This window comes from Mus caroli, chromosome 13 (assembly GCF_900094665.2).
Source record: "Mus caroli chromosome 13, CAROLI_EIJ_v1.1, whole genome shotgun sequence".
Classification (NCBI taxonomy): Eukaryota; Metazoa; Chordata; class Mammalia; order Rodentia; family Muridae; genus Mus; species Mus caroli.
Genome location: NC_034582.1, coordinates 68689877 through 68706939, shown reverse-complemented (window position 1 = coordinate 68706939; position 17063 = coordinate 68689877). Strand labels below are relative to the sequence as shown.

Here is a 17063-nt window from a genome sequence, read left to right as displayed (position 1 = left end):
TTTGGTCTTCATTCTTCTTGAGTTTCATGCGTTTAGCAAATTGTAACTTATATCTTGGGTATTCTAAGTTTCTGGGCTAATATCCACTTATCAGTGAATACATATCATGTGAGTTCTTTTGTGATTGGGTTACCTCACTCAGGATGATGCCCTCCAGGTCCATCCATTGGGCAAGCCTGTCTTATTTGTGACTGGTAGTCCATTGCCCATGCAGTGGTGGTCATGTATCTCTAACCTTAAGGTACAGTTGTTGGCCAAAGGTGGAGGGGTACTGAGTGCCTGTATCTTCTGTGTCCTGACCCAGAGAGCCCAGTTCCCTCACATTGTGAGTACTGACACTAATGCTTTAGTACCCGTGGTAAGACCTCATGTCCTTCATTTGGTTCAGTTTTGATGAAACTCCTAGCCATAAGATGTGCTATGGACCTCCTATAGGCATGAACACTGTTAGATTACAAAGTGTTGAGCCTGGGTGCAGATGGGCCAACTGCCTAGAGCACATTGTTTAGTTAAGACATACTTGGAATTTCTGTGTTTAATTTGAAGATACTTGGAAGGAATATGTGCTGTGTTCTATCCTTTATTTGACTGTTTAAGTAACTTATAAACAGTTGAGTTTGGCTTTGTATTTAGAAGCATTACAATTATGGGTAGTCTTGAATTCTTCAGGTTTAAATCACTGCCTTTCCCTTGCCAGAAAAGTTTAGATTCAGAATCACAGAGTTTGTATGGAAAAGGAATGTAAGAGGTATTTTCATACACAGCAAAGGGATATTATTGAAATCAGCGCCATTGGAAAAAATCCTCTCCAAAGGCTCTGAATCGGCAGATGCTGGAAGAGCATCTTGGTCCTGTATAGGGCCTGCAGAGGGGCTTGGTCCTGGTTGTAGGTGGGAATTCGGGAGACTCTGAATAGGTTGTAGAGAAAGGAGCAAAGGGGTAGTCTGATAGCTGTAGGATGCAGTAGGGTCTGAGAAGATGCTGCTGCCAGGAAAGGTAGAAGTGTGTGTGTGTGTGGGGGGTGAACTTTAATGGCTTTGGAAGATTTATATTTGAGTTCTGGTGGAGTAGTCCAGGGATTTGCACAGCCCCTGAGGGAAGTAGCTCAGCTTAGACATGCTCTCCTCGTCCAGAGAAGACGCATGTAACTATGCAACATTGTGGGGGTCTTCCTCACTTTTTATTATTTTCTATAACTGTGTGCCATACGGTAAATACTGTTTAGAAGATAGCATGGGAACCTAACTCATAAAATGAGGAAAGTTCTAAGACTAAGGCCTTCTCATCCTTAGGTACTTATATAAGACATGTCAGAAGGCTTTTTGGTCAAGGCCTTCTGAGGCTTTGTATCTCTATATGGGACATTTGGGATTTCTCCTCTGTTTCTGTGTTCCAGCATTGGGCTTCTGGAGACTCACCCTTAAGAGCAAACTCACATAGTCGGAATCTTCACTGTGGGGAGGACTCTCCTCTATGCAGACCCTTTAGTGTGCTTGTGTGACAAGACTTATCCAGTGTCTGGCATGCACATGATGTACACCTTACAAGGCCTACTATTGCAAAGAGCATCAGCCTGTCCCAATAGCAGCTCATAAACAGCAAGCTTTATGGGCATAGGCCAGCCTCTTGGCATTGTTGGGAAGCCAAGTGTAGCCACCAGAGCCCATCATTCTAGTATGATGCATGCCATTTGATGATGAATATCAAGTTAAATTCATCCATAAAGTCTGGACTATCTTGACATAGCACCAAGAGCTAGAATGTTTTGACCATGAACTGATCTTCTGTGTGTAAATGGGGTTCTGATGCCTTAAACTCCCTTTCTCGGTATCTCAGAGATGTTTGTGTCAGCCATGAAGCACCAAAACCTTCAGGTATTGTGAGCTCCAGAAAGGGAGAGCTAGGTGTGTCCGCTCTCATGAAGAACATGGCAATCATCTGCCCCTGTTCTCTACAGTTCTTGGGAATTTTCTCTTTAGATGACCGTCCTGTGAGAGACAGTGAGCGGAAGGCTTCCCAGCTTCATTTTGCCCCAGGAGATTCACTGAACTCAAAGGAGAACTTCTCAACCACTTTAACAGTTGGAAGGTATGGACTAATGTGGTTCCACTCAGATGGATTTCAAATTTGCCTGTTGACAGGGCATTCAGCCATCAGGCATGAGTGTCTGTGTGCCACCTATCCCTGAGGGACAAGTATGCAGAGCAGATAGAAGTTCTCAGTTCTGACTGGGACTCAGGTAGGTGGTGGTAGACATGGATCTCTCTGTTTCTTCCCAAGTTCTTTAGTACTTCCAGTCCATTTCAAACAAGAAAGCTGCTGTAAAGACAGCCATACCTCAGAACATTGCATTTGGATTTCTTGACATCTCTTGTGTCAGCTTTTTCTTTAATTATTCTGTTCATATTATGGCACTAAGGGAAAGCATGTCTTAGATGTCTTGGCCTCAATCTGTAGTTTATGGAGAAATTTGTTTTCTGTTTTTAAATTTTTTTCCTTTCATATATGTATATTATTTTAGTTACAGTTTCTGTTGCTGTGATGAAACACTGTCCTAGACAACTTGGGGAAGAAAAGGTTTATTTCGGTTTACACTTCAGGTGATAGTCCATCAATGAGGGAAGACAAGGCAGGAACTTAAACAGAGCAAGAACCTGGAAGCAGGAGCTGATGCAGAGGCCATGGAGGGGTGGTGCTTACTGGCTTGCTCCTCATGGCTTGCTTAGCCTGCTTTCTTATAGAACCCAGGGCCACCAGTCCAGGGATGGCTCTACTCACAGTCGGTTAGATTCTTCCCTATCATTAATAAAATGTCCTACAGGCTTGCCTGTACCCCTCTTCTTAATTGAAGTTCCCTCCTCTCAGATGGCTTTAGCTTGTGTTAAGTTGACATAAAACTATCCAGCATACACATATTTTTAGGAAACATCTACAGTAGCAGATTTTCACAGAGCTTCCCAAATAGCCCTATTGTTAGTTGTCCTCCTGATTTCCCTCCTTCCTCTCTTCTTCTATCACCAATGCCCATCTAAGCTCTCACTCCAGTCTCCCGTGCCTTTCTCTGATGTTATATTCTATTTCCTCTTCCTTGGGAGGTCCCTTTCCCCCTTCTAATCCCTTAATAGTCACCTAACCTCTGAGGTGACATGGGCTGTAGCACACATATCAAGGGCTTAAAAGGTAACATCCACATCTAAAAGAAAACAGACAATATTTGTCTTCTGGGGTCTGGATTATATCATTCAGGATAAATTTTTTCCCCTAGCACTGCCCATTTACCAGAAAAATTCATTTTCTTGACAGCTGAATAATATTCCATCATGTCAAAGTTTGGTAGCATCTCTGGAAGTCAGTCAGTTTCTCTCTAGTCAGTTGGATGTATTGTTCTTGAGCATTGAAGTTGTCATTGTTTGGTGACAGTTCTGAACAATTTCTGTGAATATTCTTCTTTGTTGTATATGAGCCCTGAAATTTCAGTTTAATTAGCTTATTGATTAGTGATTAGTCAAAGATTGCCATTCGTATATGGAACCAAAAAGTTAAAGGCTATGTTATGCATGCCTCACTCAGCTGAAGGTAAATATAAGCATCCGGAACATGTAGTTCTTTAAGTTTCTTGATCACATGTATTTCTTGTGAATGTGTCAAGAAAAGAATAAGTTGAATTCTAACCTGTTAGAAGATTGTAGAAACAGAGGAACATTCTAGAATTTATATTTTTTAGCTATTTCTAGTGGACTTCTGTTTAATGCTGAGGCAATCGTGTTGGTGGCATCTCATGACATTGTTATTGGTTGCAGTTGTGCTAGGTAAGTCCCTCTTCCAGGTTACTTTATAATGAGAGCCATGCTAGGCTGGGAGCATACCTGGGCCTGCGGACACCGAGAAGTTTCCTTTTCCCTTGCAGACCACACCACCTCAGAAGCAGATGCACTGAGACCTCGGCCAAAAAATGCCTGGTCATGGATGCTGATGATGAGGCTGTCCTGAACCTTATTGCCGAGTGTGAATGGGACCTAAGCAATCCTCCTGGGAACATGAGCTCCAGCCAAAAGGAACATGAAGCTGACCTCCATTATGCCCAAGGTGCGCACCGTGGTACAGTGAAGGCTCCATGGGTCAGACAGGTCCTGGCCTGAGCATATACTTACAGTGCTTACAGTTTTGACTCTGAACACTAGTATGTTGACTATGGAATTACAAAGGGAAAAGTTAACGGCCCTAACTTGAATCTAGGCGTAATTGTAGTGTTTGAATCTCATTCTGTCTCAGAGCATAGGGGGAAAAATGTCTGAGTTAAACAAGAAAGCCAGATGTCTCCAGCACCTGTGAGGAGTAGTGAGCCACTTGGATCTTTTGAAATCCTGGTGCTCAAGAGCCTGGTTAGGCCACTGTTCTACCAGGATCTCAGAACTTCCCAGACCCTGTGAACTTAATGCGCCTTTCCCCAGAGACCTGCTTATAGACCTTAACTTAATGTCTTGTACTCCATGATGAATTTCCCAGAGCCGTTCATGTTGGGCCAGCAGCTCCTGGGCCGTCATCTCCCAATACTGCTGTCTTCAGTCCTCTGAACCCTAGTTCCTCTCCTGGGTGTGTGGGTGTGTTCGTTCTAACTTACCTTTTCCTGGCAGGTATTGATGTGGTGTTGGCCATCTATATCTTCTCTTATGATACTTTAAAGCCTCCCACCCTGTTGTTTAATAGCTTATTTCTTTTTTTGTTGTCGAATCATACAAATTACGTGTGGATTTTGGATCTAAGACCTTTCTTTTCATTCTACTGATCGATTGCCTTTTCACATTCCTAACAGCGCTTCAAAGAACAGCTAAGCGCAATTAGACAGTTTTTCTAAAATAGAATGTGCTTTATTGTGCCCTAATACAGACCTTTTCCCATCCCATGCCATAGAAGGACTGCCCAGGTTTATGCACAGTCCACAGTTGGAGTCAGTGCTGAGTGGTTTGAGAGTATGGCATCACTGGTCAAGACTTCTCCCACTTCCAGTTATTCTGAGCATCTGTTGAAAGGAGACAGGATTACTCTGGGCTTTCATTAAGGGAGTTGATTTGCATCTATTTCCCAATCTGTAAATTCTCTCTTCTATACACTGCCATCCCATCTTGGTTACTTGGTATTGAGTCTTGTCACTCTTGAACACTGACATTTTCCTGCTGGTAGACTATCCAGAATTCACTGCAGTGTTGACTACTATATTAACCTACTCAGTATTTTTCGTCTTACTTAATTGACTTAAGAAAAGTATATTTTATAGATTACATTGCTCTCACAAACTTAAAATATAATTTTTAATAAAATAAGATTTTAAATGTTTTTAATAAAATAGAGTCCAGACATCTGTTGAGTCCTTTGTCCATCCAGCACCAGTGTGGGGATTCAGCGAGGCGAGGCCATGAGAAGAAGAAAGTCACCTCCAGGGGGTGTCCAGGTCATTCACCACAGGACCAGCTCTGTGGGGAACTCCCCCCACAGCATGGCTTGCCAGAGGCCTGCCATATGCACGTACAGCATGCCCGCATCACTTCACAGGCAGGTAAGCGCCCAGTCCTGCCAGGATCGAGCTGCCTTTCTAAATAAGTGTCTACACATTATTCACAGTGTTTGCTATAACTCTCTAAATTTTTCCTGATGTTTTTATACTTATATATGAAGCTCTAAATTATCTTTGGAAAGGATTTAGCACATCAAAATTTATCACACACCCGTATTTTGGATTGTTAGTTTGGAAATTTCCTGGTATTTTTCCATTGTGCACACACCCTCTTTCTCTGCCTCTCACATTTCTTCCTATCCCTCTTTAGTCCCATAGACACGTGTTTTCTTCTAAATACATAGGCCAAGCTCATGAAACTAGCTGCGTTTTTAATACCAAGGATGAGGAAAGTTGAATAAGTTAATTAAGAGTACCATGAGTACAGTGTAAGTATCAAAACTTGAAGCGCTTGTTTCAGTCACATTTGTGAGGCCTTCAGAAGCACAATCAATGGTTAGGTAATGGGCTGTTCAGCGTTTGGGGCTTCGGTTAAGGCAGAGCCATGCTCCTGTTCAATGCCTTCCCCGCTGTCATTGTTCTTCCCTAGACAAGAGTTTGTCTGCCCCTCCCAGAGAGTATTAGTGAGTAAATACATGGACCTCCCATGTCATTTTATTATCCCTGCCTATTTAATATCTTGGAAACACATGTGTGTGATGTTGTCTAGAGAACTTTATTGACACGTCTATTGTGTATGAGCTTATGCAGAGCAAGTACTGATGAAAGCCTGCTACTTAACAAGAATGGATTCTGTCCACTTTGTCCAGGTTCTTCTCAAAATCCATGTTTTTCCACATGTGCTTCCTCATGTCCCTCCCTCCTTCCCCCTCCTTCTCCTCTTCCTCTCATGTGTCTTTGTGTGTGAGTCTGTCCACACCCGAGTGTGTGCTCGCATGCACATATATAAGCATGTGTTTGTTTCATGTGCCTATGTTTGGTGGACACACATTCACACTTGTGGATGTAATTTTTAAAAATATAAAACAAGACTCCAGATCCCTGAGAATTCAGTCTAATAAGGGCTCTGCCTACTTTCTCTGTATTACAGACTCTGTGAATGTTGAGGACTGTGCTTCATCTGCTCAGAAATCAAGTTTGTCATCACAAAAAATAGTAAATCCTTTGCCTGTCCCTGAAAAGTACAGGAAGCGAAGGATGCCTGGTGGGAGATTCCAGGTGCCTTCAGACCGGGAGTGTTTGAGCTTCCTAGAGAGGGCTGACGGGCCCACCAGCCTTGAGGACAGTCTAAGCAGACAGGATGGCTTGGAGGGCCAGAGTCAGGTGGCCTTGTCTCACTCTGAGGCTTTGGAGGCTGAAGAGCGGACATCTCATGGCACAAGTGACCCCAGAGTGGTGAGCAGCTGTAGCAGAGGGGTCAGCAGCTGGAGACCTGCCTTGTTACCATTAAGTGTGTTTTAGCAGCACAGTTGTTTGGTTTCTTGCTTGCCATATCTTATATTTTCAGTAATAATTGTGACCCCACAATGAATGTTGCTTTTAAACAACTTTCTTGATGCTTGATCTTGTGTTCCATGGTTCTAGTGCTCTGATTCTGAGGCAAACACAGCTACATAGTAGGGGGCATTTTCCCTTATTTACATTTGTCTCCAAAGTTGGAATCAGGCTTTATGGCAGGCTGTCTTCGATGACTGTCATGAGGGGTGGGGGGCGACCCTGGAAATACACGTTATAGTTTCCAAAGGATTCATTCCTGATGAGAGAATTAAGAGTTCTCACATCCTCAAGGAGCCAGAAGCTCCAGAAACTACTCCATTGTCTCAATAGCAGCCAGCTGGCCCAGTTAGTAACAGGCTTTGAGACTCAGGTTCACCCACCAAGTTGAGAGCAGACCTTAGTGACTCAAAGCTGCTGGAGCACGATGGGGAAAATGGAGATTTTCTACAGCCATTTGAAGTGGAAATGGAAAAGTCTAGGAGGTAGAGCCATTTGGCTTAGAAGCCAGAGGACCTTCAAGGTGGTTGATTCTTTGATTGCTCCTAAGCTTTCAGAACTGAGGCAAAAGCAAGGGAAGCTAGCTATGGGATTTCTAAACCAAGCTAGAAACAGTAGACTAATGCCTCTGACTGCTAGTTCTGGAGGCTGTTTTATATGTGATGTGACCATGTCCATTTGCAGCCTGTTTTCAAGTTCTGGACTGTGGGAACAAAGGAAAATGGGGGAAGAGGAATACTATGCTATTAGAGCCTCATACAAAGCTAGTTTCACAGATGGGTGTCTCTTGTTAGGTGTGGGCTCCTTCTATTACGGAGACAAGCATTTTAGACCTTGGCATGTTGTGTTAGAGACCTAGCTTTTGCAGTGAGCTGCCAACTTAAAGCCAGTCTTCGTCATTGTGTCTTCATCATAGCTGTCTCCTAAACTCTGCTCGGCAGCGGTGCCTGAGCGGAGGTCCACTCTGGAAGTGGCCCTTCTGGAGGCGCTCCTCGACCTGATAGACAGGTGCTCAAGTGGCAGTGGATCTCTGCATGGCAATGAGGCCTTCCTTGGTGAGTCCTGGTGGTCTCTGTTAGGAGATGCTGCTCACCTGCTTGGTTTTGGACTCTCAGTGTTCATCCAACCTGGGGTTCCAGAGAAGTGAATAATTGTCCCCGTGCTAAATAATAGATATCCTCTTGTGAATATTACATGTTTTATTACATGTCCTCCCTACTGTTGCTACCCTTCTTGGTGGGTGGAGTGCTTTGTGACTATGGGCTACCATCTGCCAGTGCTACAAATGCCATGTCTACTCTGTCTTCTTATGGGCATTCGGAAGGCTGAGAAACTATTTTCTGTCAGAAACCCAATGGGATTGTCTTCCCTCCTGAGGGCTCAGGTTTATTTTCTTCTGCATACTAGAAATACAGAATGAGATTGTGCTGGGGTTCCTCGTGCAGTGTTCTGCTCTAAGCCTGGGCAATGGCTGCTTTCACCAGCAGCCTGAGCTACATGTTAGTATCCTTTGGGAGCCAGGCCTATCAGCACTGAGCTGCCCAAGCCACTGCCTACCATGGTTCCTGTCTTAGTCAGGATTACGGTTGCTGTGATAAAACACCATGATCAAAACAACTTGGGAAGGAAAGGGTTTATTCAGCTTACTCTTGACACATCTCAGTTCACCATCAGAGGAAGTCAGGACAGGAACTCAAACAGAATAGGAACCTAGAGGCAAGAACAAATACAGAGGCCATGGAGGAGTACTGCTTACTGGCTTACTCATGACTTGCTCAGTCTGCTTTCTTATAGAACCAGGACAACCAGGACAGGGGTGCCACAACCCGAAATGGGCTGGGCCCTTCTCCTATTAGTCACTAATTAAGAAAAGGCCCTACAGGCCTGCCTGTAGCCCCCATCTTAGAGGGCATATTCATAATTGAGGTTCTCTCTTCTCAGATGAGTTTTAGCTTGTGTCAAGTTGACTTTAGTAGCCAACATAGTTTCTGACCACTTCCTTCAAGGTTGTGATCCTTTTAATTGTTCCTTGATGAGAAACCCTGGGAACTGTAGTGCTGGATCTTGATGGCTATGCGTCTTGTCTTTAATCAGGGACAGTGTATTGTTGCAACAGAAGTGGTCCATGGTAATTGTGATGGCCATGATGTAGTTGTCATGTTGGAGTTTGCTAACCAAGCTATCAAACATTCACCATATCTTTCTGATATGGCTACCTTTTCTTGAGGGTTGCCTTTTTTGTACATTAAAAGCCATATCCATTATTGGGAAGCCAAGCAAAGTGATTTCAGGGTGCCATTGTCTCTGTTCTTTTATATGCTCTGCTTTCTAGTCATATAGCAATATACTGAGCATTTTTTGTTGTTGTTTGTATTCCTTCCTTTAGCTATGATATACTAACAGTATTTCCTTTTGACTCCTAGCTCAGGCCAAGCATGTTTTGTCATCTCTTCAAGAGTTCACAGCAACTCGTGACAGTTCAGCTCTTGAAAAGGAAGGAATTGGTTACCTATCTCTTGAAAATAAGACTCTGCAAAGCCGCCTTGCTGAGCAACAGCAGCAGTATACTGCTACAGTGACCAAAATGACAGCAGAGCTCAATAATACAAAGAGGGAGCTGGTGAGTGCTCTCTGCTGGTAAATGAGTACTCTCTGCTGTTTGTAGATGTTCATGGGACAAGGGGAAGACAAGTTTGACCCCACATAGCAAGGGCAGCTCCACAGCCACCTTTGAGCTCCCTTGTGCTGCTCCACTTATTAGCAGGTGCCTCCAAAGCTCCATCTGACAGTGTCACACCCAAGTCCCAGAAACAGTGAACCTATGACAGTACTGCTGCTAATTGCCAAAATTTTGCCTGGTGTTCTTTTCAGAGTCTGGATGGAGATGGGGGAAGAAGAAATGAAACATATTCTGTCAGTTGCCTGGGCTTCTTAGTCCTGCTGTATACGGTTCCAATTAGCTGGGTCATCTGTGGTCTTCGCCTCTGTTCTGCACCAACAAGGTGCACTTGATGGTTTTGTCTGAGTCGAGGGACCTCTCTAGCATCAGCTGGTATACCCAGAAAGAACCATACAAACTTAGACCTGGCATCTAAGCTGACTGATTCTGTGGGGTTACAGTGTGTTTAAAGTACTGGGGTGCTCTCACTTCTTTTAAGTTTATGCTAATGGTTTACCTCAAAGGCAGAAGGGTTGGGCTGCAGAACCACCTACCAGTGCACCCACCAGAGTGAGTACTAATCTGCTTAGCTCTGTGGTTTTGTACTACATAAATCCAAAATGAGCCTGGGCTAACATGATGTCACCAGCTTTTGCTTAGACTGAGATAACTGAGCACAAATCAGTTGCTAAGACTCAGCACTTATATGAAAGCCTGACAGGTCAGGTTCTTCTTCCAGGCTTCTTACCATAAAGTCTTGATACTATACATACCTCTGTATGGGCTACTGAGTCTTCATGATACCAAGAAGGGCACTACAGTCTGTCCCTCTACCCATGTTTACTGGCCCACCCCTGGCAAGGTGAGCACCAGCAACCATGGACACTTGGAGTCAATGGGTCCCTGCTTCAGCTGCCTGGTTTGCCTCCTGCATTAGTTTGCCTCATTTGTTTTTGTTTTTTGTTTTTATTAGATATTTTCTTCATTTACATTTCAAATGCTATCCCAAAAGTCCCCTACACCCTCCCCCTGCCCTGCTCCCCTACCCACTCACTCCCACTTCTTGGCCCTGACGTTCCCCTGTACTGAGTATAAAGTTTAGTTTGCCTCATTTGTAACATAGATGAACATACCACAGGATTTCAGTGGGAAAGTTTAAAGTTGCCTCACAAATAATATCTCCATTTTGTAAAGATCTATACAAAAGATGACCCTCGAAACTTCAATTTAGAGAAAACAAAGAAACTGAAGTGACACCCATGGTCTCTAGTATTGAAAACGCTGTGGATCTCTTCTTACATGTGCACAGAGCTCTTGCATTGGAGAGGGCCAGGGCCCAGGATGCCTGGACCACAGTGCTATGCAGAGTTTTGTCCATGTGGGATTGTTGGCCCCATGGGACACAGCATAGTCTGTTACAAGAAAGCAACCAGTAGTACCTGTTAAGACAGACACAGTAAGTATTAGTGAACCCCGCTGCATCTGGAACAGTGACACCCAGATAGATAGGGTCCAGAGGTCAGTATTGCCCTGCTGCAGTATGAAAGTGATGCACAAAAATATCTGTGCTGAAGAGCAACCTTGAGTGCCAAGTCAGGAACAGGCTAAAGTTCTCTGTCTGTTCAAGTGAGTGAGCCATGCTCCTGGTTATCCAGCCATGGAGAAGAAGGAGTATCCAGCAAGTGGGTCAGGAGTTCATATTGTAATAACCACTTCCTGGGACAGCTAGGAAAGTACATGAGAGCCACCTTCCAGAGTTAGACTGCATGGAGCTTCCTGTGACATTTAGAATTATGTCTTTTTGTTGTTGTTGTTTTTTGTTTTTTGTTTTTCAAGACAGGGTTTCTCTGTATAGCCCTGGCTGACCTGGAACTCACTCTGTAGACCAGGCTGGCCTCGAACTCAGAAATCCACCTGCCTCTGCCTTCCAAGTGCTGGGATTAAATGGGTGCACCACCACCGCCCGGCCCTAGAATTATGTCTTAAGGCAGAGATTCTACCCCTAACATGTATCCTGAATACAATTTCCAAGGCAGATGTACCTGCCTAGTCTGGCTGTACTCAGTACCCTGCTGTCTATGCCTATCAGAGCCTGGAATATGATAGAGGTAGGAGCTAGCACAACCCACCACTGACTGCTAATATCAGAAAGAAAAGCCTGTGTGGGGGCCTCACTGTAGGAGGTGCTTTGAAATGAAGACTTAAAGCTGCAGCTGAGAGAAATGGTTTGAGGTCTGGTAGTCAGCCTTTAAACAGAAGGCATCCTGGCCTGCAGGGCATCCACAAGTGAGGGTAGGCTTGCCACATATATAATAAACTCACCAGTTTTCTGCGAACTGGGCTTGGGTCTTGGTGAGATGCTAGTTCTCACTCCTTTCCCTGTCTAGAGCCCAGACCTTTATGAGTATGCCTGCTGGTGCATGAGCCGAAAGCTCGTGCATACAGGACTGTGGGAACCTTTACAGGTGACCGGTGTGCATGGCTCACCTGTCAGAAAGCTGATGGTTTGCAGCACCTTTGCAGTAGCTGTCATTACTGCTCTGATGGGAGCCTTGACCTCTGTCTTATGTCTCAGTCTTAATGTCCCAGCTTGTGTTCAGCATTTTCTCTGCCTGTGAAGATGCTAAAGGACTCAGGCCTCAGTTCCTCCTTGTAATAAGGAATAGATGATGGAATTCCCCACATTTGTAGACTAAGACCCAGATCATAATGGAGTTCTCATAGGAAGAGTGCCAAAAACACTGAATAGTATAGAAGCCTGGGATCTGCTGTGTCAATGAGATACTTGTGGAGAGAGAGGACCTACTAACTACCAGCCATTGATCCTCTGGTATTGCACCCGAATTCCTATGGTGCATACCCTGCCTCCCCTTGCCCTTTCTTTGTGCCCTTCCTCTTCAAGTGGGTCAGACTAGGTAGCCTGTTGGTGGGAGAATGTGTTTTAGAGTGATTTTTGTTTTGTGTTGTGATTCAGAATTAATACACTATTGCATATGCCAGAAAGATTGTGCTGACAGGATCCTGATATAGTTGTCTCTTGTGAGGCTATGCCAATGCCTGGCAAATACAGAAGTGGATGCTCAGAGTCATCTATAAGATGGAACACAGGGCCCCCAATGGAGGAGCTAGAGAAAGTATCCAAGGAGCTGAAGGGGTCTGCAACCCTATAGGAGGAACAACAATATGAACTAACCAGTACCCCTGGAGCTTGTGTCTCTTGTTGCATATGTAGCAGAGGATGGCCTAGTCGGCCATCAATGGGAGGAGAGGCCCTTCGTCTTGCGAAGATCATATGCCCCCCCCGCCCCCCAGTACAGGGGAATGCCAGGGCCAGGAAGCAGGAGTGGGTGGGTTGGGGAGCAGGGTGGGGGGAGGGTATAGAGGACTTTCGGGATAGCATTTAAAATGTAAATGAAGAAAATATCTAATAAAAAAGTGAAACTTTAGTCTGTAGTGACTGTCCAGAGTTTTAATCCATTTCATTAAATTTATTGACTGAATTTCACTTGTCTGCCTTTGTTTTCTGTGCCTCTAGGACACATTGAGACAACATTTGGACAAATCATTGGAAGAGAATAGCCACTTAAAGTCTCTTCTGTACAATGTGAAAAAAGAAGTAAAGAACGCAGACACTTCAACTGCACTAACTTTGCAGATCACTGGTAAGAGCAACGTTTATTTGGTAAAATCTGAGTGCTCGTGAATTCATAGAGTAGACATTTTCTAAGTCACTTTATGTTGAGTTTGATTCAGTCAATGCTGCCTGAGTGGGTCTGGAGACCCAGGCTGGTTGTTAACGGCTGCCTGTAGCAGCGAGTCTGGGGGGTCAGGTGGAGGGAGCTTCTTGTCTGGCTTCCACTGCCGTCAGGACCTTGGCTTCTCTGCTCTCGGAGAAATCAGGTGTCTTGACAGCTGCTTGTGTTTCTTTCAGGTCCAGATCATTTTCACTTCTTTCTTCACTTTTTGGGCTGTTTTGTTTTTCAATTTTAAGAAAAGTCAGGTTCAGATGCCTAGGGTGGTCATCTGTATTTTGGGAGGGCAAACTGTTGAGCACACATTGCTGTTGTTTCAAAGGAAACTTTAAAGAGCCAGGAGGTAACTGCCTTCTTCCTGACCCTTAGAACCACAAGGAAGAGTCCTACCCAGGTCTGACTCCTGAGCCAAGTGTCTCCTCAGGTCTCTTGCTGCTTGCTAATAGTGTACTGTTTTGCTGAATGATAAGGTTCTTTATATCTTATTTATTTCTTTTCTTTTTGATATTATATCATTTTCCCCTTCCCCTTTCCTTCCTCTAGCCCCCCCCCCCAATACCACTCTTTTTCAAATTCATGGCCTATTTTTTCATTAATTGTTGCTACATGCATAATGCATATATATATATATATATATTTATATTTATATATATTCCTAAATGTAACCTGCTCAGGCTATATAATGCTACTTGTATGTATGTTTCAGAGCTGACCATTTGGTATTGGGTAACCAGTTAGAGTGCTCTTTCCCGGGGAAGATTTTCTCCAACTTCCAGCATTTTAGCTGCCTGCAGTTCTCTGTATAGAGTTAAAGTTTCCTGATCCTTCCCTCACCCACTTAGGCATGTCTGTTGTTCAGCTCATGTTTAGGCAGCCATGTTGGTGAGACTTTATGGGTGTACCTTCACATATTATCTGGAGACAGTCTCACAGCAAGCCTCCTGATCCTCTGGCTCTTAACAGTCTCCCCCACCCCTACCCCCGGTGTACCCCCCTCTCCCACAGTGTTTCTGGAAACCTAAGTGTGGTGAGTTGTTTTGTAGGTGTATCCACTGGGAATGAGCTCTACATCTTTGCATTTGGATTGGTTGTTGTTTTCTGTGATGATCTCCCTCTGTTGCAAAGAGGCATTTCCTTGATGAGTCGTGAGGACTGCATTTACCTGTGACTAGAAGGACGAATATTTAAAGAATAGTTAGGGATTATGCTGGTTTAGTAAAGTGGTGGTTAGGTTTTCCTCCAGAATTCATGACTTCACTCACCCTGGGCAGTTGGTTAGGTTTCCCTCTTGTTAAGTGAGTCCTAGGTGCATATTGAGAGCTTATCTTAGTTAGATTTTTATTGCTGTGAAGAGACAAGACCACAGGAACTCTTGCTAAGGAAAACATTTAATTTGCAGTTGGCTTACAGTTCAAAGATTTTAGTTCATTGTTGTCATGGTGACAAGCATGGTGGCATGCAGGCAGACATGGTGCTAGAAAAGAAGCTGAGAGTTCTACATCTTGATCCATAGGCAGAAGAAGGAGATTGCACATTGGGCATAGCTTGTGCTTAGGAAACCTCACTTCCTCCAACAAGGCCACACTTCCTAATAGTGCCAGTCCTCAGGCCAAGCATCAAACACATGAGTCTGTGGAGGCCATACCTGTTCAAACCACCACAGAGCTGTTGTTACCGGGAAGGCATACATACCACTCTGGGTCCTCAGGGTTAATTGTGCATGCTGGTTGTTTCTGTGAGACATTACTTATATTGTCTTGGTTCCTTTTTCCTTCTGGCCTTGCCTTCACTTCTAGTATAATGCTCTTTATTGCTAAGGTAGCATGAGTTTTCTGACATTCTGTAATTCTGGTTCAGGTTGCTCTTTATTTCTTGTGTCATTTTCTGTTTGTCTTTGCTTATTTTGAACTGGTGTGCGTGGGTCAAATCTGCTCTGTGGACCTGGCTCTCAGAAGCTAGGGCTCCTTACACTTCTGTTATGGCAACAGGAGTTTTCTGTCACTTATTTTTCATGACATTTGTTCTTTAGGATTTCCTTTAAGAGATAGGCTATAGTATCTTCTCTGACTATATAGATCAAAAATACAACTGCCTCCTTTTGGGCATCTCTTGGTCCTCCCCTCCCTTCTCTCTGTTGTCATGTTTTACTCAGTCCTCCCCAACCGAACTGTTTGGTTTTTTTTTTCCCCAGTGAGGACCCTGTTCTAAATGAGACTGGGCTGCCCAGCTCCTTAGACTACATGGAACATCTGTTCTCTTCACTAGCAGGATGAAACCATCACTTAATTTACCACAGTCCTGTCAATGGCCCAGGATACTAGGTCCTTTGGGATCTTCTACACTCTATCTGTCAGATGCCCCATGATGACAAATTGTCCCTGGAGAGAGAGATGCCATGCACTTACCATTCCTCTGGGGCTTGACCTAGTCCCTGGGGTTAGGGACTTGAGACTCCTGTGGGGTTTTGGTTTTCATCTAGTTTTTCTTGATATTTGGTTAATGTGAGGTTCTTGGGAGGCCTTGAGACCAGGCTGCCACTGCTGTCTTCCCAGAGTCCCTTTCACCTGAGCTTTTGGGGAGGCTGTTGTCTTGACTGAGATTGGCACAGATGTTTGCATACTGCTGACTGGTGAGAAAAACCTTATGCTAGTGTCACTGTTGTCCTTTGCCACACTTTGCTTTCTGGCTTTGTTGATGTTACTGATGCTATGTGGTTTCACAGCCTTGTGTCTACATATAGATTTATCTGTATTCTTTGTTCAGATGTAGGGAGCCAATAAATAGTATTGCTTTTCTCCCTTGAGTTAGAAACTCAGTGAAAGAGAGCACTGGCTCTGTCACAGGTAGGAAGGAATGTATGGGTTCATCAGATATATGGCTACCATATAGACTTCATGATGCTTCTCCCCAAACCACGGGCTCCCTTGTGAATGAATGTAGGTTGCTTCCTGAAGGAGGGGAGACTCTGCAGGCAGATCCAGTAGAAGAGTCTTGTGCTGGTACCAACTTTAGGGTAGCAGGTGTGGTAGCAGGAGTATTAGCTCTCATAGAGGGAGGCAGATGTTGCCTTGATACTCTTCACCCCCATCTTTGAGTCTCTATTATTCTGTCTCTGGCTTTGAGAAAGAATATTAAACCAGAATGATCAAAACATGTAGATGAACATCATTACACACTAACTACTTCCTGTCTTCCTCAGGACTTCAGGCAAGTATGAAGCAGCTCTCTGGGGAAGTTGTGGAGCTGAAGCAACACGTGGAGCACTATGACAAGATCCAGGAGCTCACACAGATGCTTCAAGAGAGCCACAGGTCCTTGCCTCAGTGGGTCACAGGGGGTGGCTGAGACACAGGGTGTGAGGCACCAAGAAACAGCTGACACTATCTCTTAGGAGTTGGTGTTCAGGACCTACATGCATTGCCATGTTAACTTTGAACATGAATGAACATTCCCTTGGTAAAAAATGAAATATGATGATTACTGCAAGGAGTGAACTCTGAGGTATAGACCTGAAAAGTGTTCAGCCTGAGGCTTGGGAGCACGCTGAGGCCTGGGAGCACGCTGAGACATGGGAGCATGCTGAGGCCTGGGAGCACGCTGAGACATGGGAGCATGCTGAGACATGGGAGCACACTGAGGCCTGGGA

At 44.4% G+C, this 17063-nt stretch overlaps 1 protein-coding gene across 1 annotated transcript in view; it reads left to right on the top strand.

The window, feature by feature from the left end:
- Cep72 (centrosomal protein 72) overlaps positions 1-17063 on the top strand; it is a 27503-nt gene that overhangs the window by 6163 nt on the left and 4277 nt on the right. The window contains exons 4-11 of the mRNA XM_021180358.1: positions 1980-2088; positions 3908-4086; positions 5348-5554; positions 6603-6907; positions 7923-8061; positions 9430-9626; positions 13201-13327; positions 16617-16728. Coding sequence (XP_021036017.1) covers positions 1980-2088; positions 3908-4086; positions 5348-5554; positions 6603-6907; positions 7923-8061; positions 9430-9626; positions 13201-13327; positions 16617-16728 — 1375 coding nt within the window. The remainder of the gene's footprint in view (positions 1-1979; positions 2089-3907; positions 4087-5347; positions 5555-6602; positions 6908-7922; positions 8062-9429; positions 9627-13200; positions 13328-16616; positions 16729-17063) is intronic.